General features: G+C 28.0%; 2 protein-coding genes across 6 annotated transcripts; one reads left to right on the forward strand and one right to left on the reverse strand.

Moving 5' to 3' along the window:
* Positions 1 to 11: 11 nt before the first annotated feature.
* Positions 12 to 1,172, reverse strand: LOC111682402 (N-acetyltransferase 9-like protein). Its single transcript, XM_023444354.2, has one exon. It carries the CDS (start codon positions 956 to 958, stop codon positions 365 to 367), a length of 594 nt encoding a protein of 197 aa, XP_023300122.2. The 5' UTR covers positions 959 to 1,172; the 3' UTR covers positions 12 to 364.
* Positions 1,173 to 1,530: 358 nt separating this feature from the next.
* Positions 1,531 to 9,619, forward strand: LOC111682403 (microprocessor complex subunit DGCR8). Of its 5 annotated transcripts, none has more exons than XM_046949488.1 (7): positions 1,531 to 1,834; positions 2,080 to 2,385; positions 6,408 to 6,593; positions 6,670 to 6,812; positions 6,886 to 7,845; positions 8,667 to 8,927; positions 9,017 to 9,619. In XM_046949488.1, exons 2-7 carry the CDS (start codon positions 2,115 to 2,117, stop codon positions 9,302 to 9,304), a joined length of 2,109 nt encoding a protein of 702 aa, XP_046805444.1. In that variant the 5' UTR covers positions 1,531 to 1,834; positions 2,080 to 2,114; the 3' UTR covers positions 9,305 to 9,619. The 5 variants fall into 5 exon arrangements, with proteins under 5 accessions (XP_046805444.1, XP_046805445.1, XP_046805443.1 ...); XM_046949489.1 differs by having other exon boundaries at positions 1,531 to 1,797; positions 2,045 to 2,385; XM_046949487.1 differs by having other exon boundaries at positions 1,531 to 1,797.
* The last annotated feature ends 352 nt before the right edge of the window (positions 9,620 to 9,971 follow it).

Raw genomic sequence — 9,971 nt, forward strand, 5'->3', positions numbered from 1 at the left:
ATACATGTTTCTTATTTAACTTTTAATTAAATTATTATTTAATTTTTGTTAGAAAAAAAACTATTTAACGAATTTTAAACAATAAATTAACTTGTTTATTTCTATTTTTCAATTGGATATAAACCAAATACAAGTATTTGAATATAACAACATAAACAAATGGTTTTTATTAATGCGGAAGAGGTCTACATGTTATTTAAAAGTAATTTTAATTAAAATTACATTAATCAGAAAAGCGCAAGTAAAATTAAATAATTCTCACAATAGTTTTGTGACAAAACTTTAAAAAACTTTTTATTTTAAACAAGATATCTGTATTTCCATTCATTGTCACAACAATATATCACATTATTTAATATTAACTTCAATAATCTTCTATTTCCAATTGTACTTGATCATCTAACCATTCTATCCATTCGGACGTTACCAATCTTTCCAGGGTTATTTCACGGAAAATCTCCACTCTAGCCACTTCTTTGAATTGCATTTTTTCAAACATTCTAATGGATTTTTCATTATCCATACCAATTTTCGCTTCAAATTTATTAATGGCCAAATTTTGTTGAGCATATTTCATCATTAATAACATAGATTCCCAACCGTAACCTTTACCACGTACCCTTGATTCGGCTATCATTATTTCAGCTTCAGCTACTTTTTCATTGGAATCTTGATCAATTGTTAGAAATAGATTGGTATCACCTACCAAAGATTCAATTTCATTACCGGTTTTATCGTATGTCTCACGGCAGAGTATGAGAAATGTACATTTGTCTTCATCTTCACGCCATGAACGTTGCATATCATATTCTTCCTGCAGCGTTAGGGGTTCGGATGCTGTTAGTTCTTGTAATTCTTTCGATTGCATCCAGGTGTGATATTTGGGTACATGTTTAGCTTCGTAAGGTACTAGGATGACACGTTTTCCCAGGATTTTTATTTTTTCATTTAATCTCATGGTAATTACAATAGAAACGTTGTTGTTGTTTATAAAAAATGTAAACAAAACACAACAGCTGTTCTGCCAGTTTTTGTTTGTGCTTAATTTATCATCATTCAATAAAATTTGCGAAATTTAATATTTCATACAATTTAAAAGGTTATTTTCATGATAAAAATACTACTATACTTATTTTTGTCTCTTTTTCTTTAATAATTATTAATAAATATAAATTAATGATATCTTTTATATATATTTTCCTAAAAAAACAAGTATGGCAACGTTAAAAACAAAAAAAGTATAAAATTCGCCTAAAGGCGAACTTCAATTATTGGTTGTGTTGTGCACTGAACACACTCCAAGTATAAGTGTGGCTTACTAACTTGCGTAAATATAAACATTTTACATTATTTTGATGATATCTAATGTATTATTTTATTTATATTAAAATGTATTTATTATATTAATATGTTTTCGAATTTTGAACTATATTACACAACTGTAAAAATGTTAACAATTAATTTATTTAAAAACATCAAATCAATTAAGCTGTTTATTTTCTTAATAACATGTTGACAGCACTTAACATTTGGCAAAAATCAAAAATAATTGAATATTTTTGCATACGGCAGCAGCAACAATTCTTTTTTGGCCTTTAAGTGATTCTTTAAGTTTTGCAAATAAATTATACTTATGAAATCTGTATAGCGAAAAAAGTGAAGTACTTTTGCAATAGGTTTTATGTCGATTTTATCTAAACAAAATATTATAAGATATCAAAAACCATTGTGAAAGTGGCTTCGTCTCAAAGAAAAAACCTGCACAAAAATCGATAAGACTTGCTAGGAGAACTAAAAGTAATTAAATTTAGCAAAATAATTAAGTAATTAATTTGTATGTATAAATAAACAACATAAAGTGTTTTAATAATAAAATAATAAAAAAATGTCAAAGGGTGCTCGAACATAATCAATTTGATTTAATCCATTTTTATGCTTTTGCATTTATCCAAAAAGCATTCAAGGAGAAAAAACTAAGTTGGATTTAATCATAATTGGCTATAAAAACGAGTTATCCCATAAGCTACGTAATTTTAATTTATAGTAGTAAATAAATAAAGACAAAAAGGAAATTGTTAGTTTTTAAGTTTTTTTCTGGATATTCAAACAAAATAATGGAGGCCCCGGAAGCAAACAATAAGAAACAAGCGGCTAGCTCTGATATGGCTGGGCCGGAGAGTAAGAAAATCAAATTACAAACATTAACATCTTCAGCAATGGATGATCATGCCAAGGCTATGAAAGTGGCTGGTTTTTCTCTGAGCGCCATTGAAGAAATGCGCAATCGTGCTGACGACGATAGCAATAGTCAAAGTTTAGATCAACAGCTGCGTCATTTTCAAGTACTCGATGAAGTTGGCTCTAATTCTGACGATGAGGAAGAGTGTAAGTTGTATTTTATGTTTTTTTAAATTTGAAGGTATAATAGTAATGTTTAAATTGAAATAGTAAACATATTGGTTAGCTTGTTATCTTGCAAAGAGTTTAGCAAAGAGTATTTAGCTTGAGGTCTTGAAAATATATGCTAGATTATCAATAATGTTAAAGTAAAATGATATTTATGAATTATTTTATATGATATTATTAAATTTTGCACAATGTGTTCTTGATAATGCTCTATAGTCTCGTTGGTAGGTTGTTTTATAGACTGTTCACAAATGTAGACTATTATAGAGTCTCTAGACACGACTACAATCTGTTCTTTAAACTCAACTATAGACTAATCTGAAGTCTTTTTTATAACCTTAACTAGAGGCTGTCGACTGGTCTGTAGACTCGTCTATAAACTTGTCTATCCGTAGTCTCCTCTAAAGAGTGTGCTATAAACTCGTCATTATACTTGACTTTAGGCTGTTCTGCTATCTTAACTATAGGTTGTTATAGAGTCCCGATTACAGATTGTATAGGCTTGATATAGATTGTTTTGTAGACTTGACTTTAAGCTGTTCTATTATCTTAACTATAGGTTGTTCTACAGTCACGATTACAGATTGTATAGGCTTGATATAGATTGTTTTATAGACTTGACTATAGGCTGTTCTATTATCTTAACTATAGGTTGTTCTACAGTCACGATTACAGATTGTATAGGCTTGATATAGATTGTTTTATAGACTTGACTTTAGGCTGTTCTATTAACTTAACTATATGTTGTTCTACAGTCCCGATTACAGATTGTATAGGCTTGATATAGATTGTTTTATAGACTTGACTTTAGGCTGTTCTATTAACTTAACTATATGTTGTTCTACAGTCCCGATTACAGATTGAATAGGATTGATATGAATTGTTTTATAGTCCCGACTAAGGACTAATCTATAATCTCTCAGTCTATAGACTGTTTTATAATCCAGATTTTGTTAATCCGGATCATAGATTGCTAACATTTCCATAATTTTATAGTCTTGAATATAGATTACTATAGTCACGACAATGCATTGTCCTATAGTCCTGATAATAGAGTCTAAAGTCAAGACTCTTTGTTATTCGCTGCTATAGACTAATCCATATTCTTCAATTGCACCTTGTTGCCAATGGCCGATAATTTCGGAACAACCCGTTACGTAGCTATCGGGAAATGTCCAAAGGTTTTTAAAAGAAGTTAGTTTGAATTCCTCAGCATTGAATAATTAGAATTTGTAGACTCTTTATAACTTCTTTACACAAATACTGTTTAAAATCAAAATACTTTTAATTGTTTTTGTTTGACTTTTTTCGTTGTTACGAAAAATTTTGCTTTTGTTTAAATTTTAACTTTTTTATCGTTACTATAAATCTTGAGAAATCAAATCTAAATTTTCTTATCTTTATATCAACATGACTGCATTCACTTGTTATATATATATATACACACACAAACTCAAATAAATTTACAATTGTATTTTTTTTTTGTTAACACTAATAAGATAAGAAATTAACTAAAGAGGCTGTATCGTTTTTTTAGCTGGTTGTGTAAAAAAAAAACGTTTTAGCAAATGAAGTAAATTTCAGTTAAAGGTGTGATTTCTAAAGATTAAGATCGTTTAACGAATTTCGTTAGATATGTAGTTTAAAATTAAGACAAATGCGTAAATCTAAACTCTCTTTTTTAAAAGTGCATGACAAAATTATAATAACAAAAACAACAAGAATTTATTTGATTAAAAAATTTAATCAAAATGCGTATGTTACCCATATTGCGAATGGATATAAGCGAGCCATTTTATCATTATAAAACAGGTGAATATCTGGATAGAATTGTATGATAAACTTTTATATTATATCGGAGATTTTTGAGGTGAAAATATTAAAATAATTCTTGAAAATAAATTCTAATTTTCAAAATTACTTTAAAACTTAAAAATTATTTACAATTAATGAAAATTTAAAAAGTTTAATTTCCGAATCTTAGTAATATTACACAAATTAAGCTAAAATAAAGTTTTTATGTATTTTCATGATGTATTTGAGTTTTTTTTTTAAAAAATTTTCGAACATTAGTTCGAATGTTCGAAAATAACTTTGAATGTCTGAAAAGACTGGCAAAGGTTTTTACTGTGAAAAACATCGAAAAAACTTTATAATTAATGAAATTTTTAATTTTTTATATTAAAATTTTTGATTTCGAAATTGCAAAATATCTGAAAAAGAACACAAATAAAGCTAAAATTATCTTTTTTATGAATTCTGACGATTTAAATGTTATTTTAACACTTTAAACAAATTTTCGAACATAAGTTCGAATTTTCGAAAATAATTTCAATATTACAAATATCAAAAAATTTAACACAAAATTAAGTTTTTATAACAACCAATGGTTTTTAACAGCTTAAATTTGTTTCGAACTTAAGTTCGAATATTCGAAATACGAAAATATACGAAAATCTAAAAAACTAAAGCAAAAGCATTGAAAAACATTAACAGATTATGAAAATTATTAAATTTTTTGTTAAATTATTAATTTGGAAATTTGTAAAAAGTTAGAAATTTTTCGAACATAATTTCGAATTTTCGAAAAAAAATTTCGATATTACAAATATCAAAAATTTTACACAAATAAAGCAAAAATTACGTTTTCGAACTTAAGTTCGAATATTCGAAAATACTTTAACAAGCTATAAAACTTAGGAAAATGCATTGAAAAACCTAAACAGTGAAATTATTAAAGTTTTTGTAAATTATGAATTTGAAAATTGTAAAAATTTTTTTTAAATAATTTCGAATTTTCGAAAAAAATTTCGAAATTACATATATTAAAAAATTTAACACAAATAAAGCAAAAATAATGTTTTAATGAATGCTCATGAGTTAGAGATTGATTTTACAGCTTGAAAACTTTTTCGAACTTAAGTTCGAATATTCGAAAATACTTTAACAAGCTTATAGAACTTAAGAAAAAGCCTAAACAGTGAAATTATTAAATTTTTTGTATATTATCAGTTTGGAAATGATAAAAAGTTAGACATTTTTCGAATATAATTTCGAATTTTCGAAAAAAAATTTCGAAACTACAAATATTAAAAATTGTACACAAATAAAGTAAAAATTATGTTATTACAACAACCCATGATTTAGAAATTATTTTAACAGCTTAAATTTTGTTTCGAACTTAAGTTCGAATATTCGAAAATATTTTAAAAATCTAAAGAACTAATGAAAAAGCATTGAAATACTTTAACAGATTATGGAAATTATTAAATTTTTTGTTAAATTATGAATTTGGAAATTGTAAATTGATACACACTTTTCGAACATAATTTTGAATTTTCGACAAAAAATTTCGAAGTAACAAATATTACAAATTAAACACAAATAAAGCAAAAATTATGCCTTTATAACAATCCATGATTTGAAGATTATTTAAGCAGCATAAGATTTGTTTCGAACTTAAGTTCGAATATTCGAAAATACTTTAAGAAGTTATAAAACTTAAGAAAAAAACATTGGAAAACCTTAAAAGTTTATGGAATTTATTGAAAATTTTGTTAAATTATGAATTTAGAATTTGTAAATTGATAGAAATTTTTCGAACTTAATTTCGAATTTTCGAAAAAAAATTTTGAAATTTTTTATAAAATTATGAATTTTTAATTGAAAATTGATTGAAACTTTTCCAACATAATTTCGAATTTTAGAAAATAACCGAATATTATAAAAAACAAGGAAATTAATTTACAATTCATATATTTTGTTAAATTTAGAAAAATATTATGTTAAACTTTTGAAATTTTGAACTTTCGATAAAGAACTGCTTTAAAAGTTGTTTTGCCTTTTTCATTTGCATTTTAACAAATATTTATCCTTATGCAACTGTATACACATCTTTATAACATATTTATCAGCTTATATAAAGATTTCGATTTCGAGAAAAGTTAATTATTTAAAATCAACCACTATTAATATTTTAACAAAACTAAATAAAAATTTAGATAATGGCAGCGAAATTGGCGATGACAATGGTCAACAGAATGGCGAAGATGATGGTGGAGATGAATCATCCGAATTGGATTTAGATGATGAAGAAATTGAACATTTGCTAGATGAAAATTTACCAGACGATTTAAAGGGTTCCAAGAAACCTAAATATGAAGAACGTTTTAAAACCGTTTTAGAAGGTAGGTAGGAACATAAATGAACTCAATAAAAACAATCTCTAAGGGAAATTTAACTTTTAACTTTTCCTATAACAAGAAAAACGCATAAATCATTTTGAAGTACTGCCAGAAGGATGGGTACAAGTCACACACAACAGTGGCATGCCGTTGTATTTACACAAAAAGACTAGAGTTATAACCACAGCTAGGCCATATTTTTTGGGTACCGGAAGTGCCAGGGTAAATTGTTAAATAAATTTTAATTAATTTCTTTTCTTAATAATTTGATTTTATTTTAAATTAACAAAAAAAGAAACATGCCATACCAGTGGGTTCAATACCGTGTCTTAACTATCGGCGAGCTTTAGATGAGGAAATAGAAGCTGAAAAAAGAAAAGCAGAAAATGCTGAAAATGAAGCAAATCAAACAGAAGTTACATCCACAGAAGTAACTACTTCTTCCTCCACTACGACAGCTACCTCTAACCCAGCACCAGCACGTTGCCCTTTTGGTTTTACTGCTAATACTAACGCTAGCTCTAACACACAACCACCCACAGCTACTTCTTCAACAGAAGCCACAACACTGACAAATACTCTGGCAGAACAAAATGGTAATAAAGAAAATTCTACTGATACCACCACAACTCAAGCTAGCTCAACAAATCCCCTTGACAAAGATAAACTACGTAGCTTAGTACCAGCTGCCAAAATTGTCACTGTCAATGAGAATATACAAAAGGAATCTCTTACACCCGATCAATTTAATCAATATTGCAAAAAACTCTTTAAATTTCGTGTTATACGCGTTTTACGTTTTCGTTCGTGGAATGCTAGACGTAAATTTACTAAAAATCGCAAGAATCTTAAAAATATCCAAAGACCTACTCTACCCGATGGCACAAAACTCATTAAATTTCCTGTTCTAGTACCTGGTGATGGTAAATCGAATCCACGCGCTCGTCGAGAATGGATTATGAATCCAAGTGGTAAAAGTTATGTTTGTATATTGCATGAGTACGTACAGCATGCTTTAAAGAAACAACCCACTTATGAGTTTAAAGAATTGGAAAATGCTGCCACACCATATGCTGCCACTGTTTCAATAAATGATTTAAAATATGGTACTGGTTATGGTACTAGTAAACGACAGGCTAAATCTGAGGCAGCGCGAGAAACACTTGAAATTCTAATACCCGAAATGAAGGATAAAATAACGGGTGTGAAACAGGATAAAAGTGCGGTGGCGAAAAGTAATCAAAAAGATTTATCGGTGAGTGAAAGAAAGTAGTTATTGAGAGAATCTAGTGTGGGACTAGTCAATAGTACAGTTAATAGAGAAGTCCATAGACTAGTCATTAGAATAGATCATAGACTTTATCATAGCCTAGTCCACTGCTAGTTTATAGACTTTGGACTTTCGGTTAATCAATATAGTAGATCAAAGACTGCAAATAATAGACTAGTAAATAGACTAGTCCATAGACTGATCAATAAATTATTCTATAGACTAACCCATGGATTCGTTCATAAACTAATCAATGGACTAGTAAATAGACTAGTCAATAGTCAATGGACTAGCCCATACACTATTCTTTTAGATCAACAGCCAACAAAGAAGTTAAAAGACTAATGCATAGACCAGTCCATATACTGGACCATAGACTAGACTGATTTATATACTATATAATAGACTAGTATATACACTAGTCCTTCATATACCAATCTATAGACTAATCATTAGACTGGTCTATAGGCTAGTCAATATAGTATAGTTAATGGACTAGCCAATAGAAAAGTAAGAGGACTTAAGAACAGAGTTGTTAAGAGACTAGTCAATAGACTAATCAATAGACTAGTACATAGACTAGTCAATAATATAAGCAATACATAGTTTAGTTAATTGAATAGTCAATATACTAGTAAATTGTCCGGTGTCGTCTTCCTAGTGAAATATAATGAAGTAAAAAAAGTTAATGATTGACTCCATGTTAGATTACAAGTGATATATTATGTAACCAGTTGTTCAATTGGTTACAAAATAATAAAATGGACTATTATTTGCTGTATTTTTACATATTTGTTTCTCTATAGGTCTTCGACGATATACGAATAGAAGATCCTCGCGTTACAGAGTTTTGTAATAAAACCACAGAACCTTCTCCACATGCCATACTCTTGACTTGTTTGCAACGAAACTTTGGCTTAGGCGAAGATGTGCAAATAAATTATGAAATAAATCGTACACACAACAAAAAGAACGAATTCACCATGACTGTGGGAAAACACACCGCAAAAGTTTTATGTAAAAATAAACGTGAAGGTAAACAGCTAGCCTCCCAAGCCATACTACAGGTAAATTAACTACAACACAATGTATAAACATACCAAAAAAAATGTGTATATATTTTTTTCTTCATTTTATTGTTTAAACATCTTTCTAGATTTTACATCCACACATTAAAACTTGGGGTTCTCTGTTACGTCTGTATGGCAATAATTCCATTAAAACGTTTAAAGAAAAGAAACAAGAAGAACAAGAAATTACTGTTTTACAAAGTAAAGCTGCCATTAATCAACCAAATCATGCCATATTGGAGAAATTACGCAGTGAAATGTTAAAATTAAGTGAAAAGAATAAATCGGTACAGAGTAAAGGAACATTTATACCACCCAGTGATGTTGATTTACCCTCATCATCTGGTTCAAATCTTAATAACGTTGAACTCTAGAAGCAAACAATGACACTAAAGTTTACTATAGCTATGACTAAAAACAATAGTCGAGAAGACTTAGCCATTACAAGAAATTTTATGAATGAAAATCCTAATTAATCCTCTTTCATTAGTTTAAATATTTTATTATTGATAATGTGCTTAATGAACTACAACAACAACAATAAATTGTGATTACTATTAAATTTACACATATTATTGTTAAAAAAAAGTTTATTTCTTTTATTTTCAAAATATTTTATGGAAATAATTTTTAGCTATTCCAAACTATTCTGTAATATTTATAACAATGTAGTACATAATTTACTTAAATGATTACATAAATATATAATAAATTTTTGACATATTTATTTGGTGTGCTTTATGATTAAAATGTTAGAAATTGTAATTTATAAATGGATGCTTTTGTTGGGTTTAAACTTAAAAGTTTAATTCAAATAAAAAGTTTTAAATTAATTACTAGCCCATAGACTGGTAATGGGTAGTGAATGTTCAACATAAAATAGTCCGTAGATTGCACTTACGATAAGTCATTAAACCATTAATTGAAGGTGTATGCGCTTCTTAACCATTAACTACCTCCTGTCTTCAGATTAGAACACTAACCACTTACCTAACGGATGCCACCAATAAACCAGTTAATGGAATTGTCGTCAATAGATTA

Source organism: Lucilia cuprina, chromosome 4, assembly GCF_022045245.1.
Source record: "Lucilia cuprina isolate Lc7/37 chromosome 4, ASM2204524v1, whole genome shotgun sequence".
NCBI lineage: Eukaryota > Metazoa > Arthropoda > Insecta > Diptera > Calliphoridae > Lucilia > Lucilia cuprina.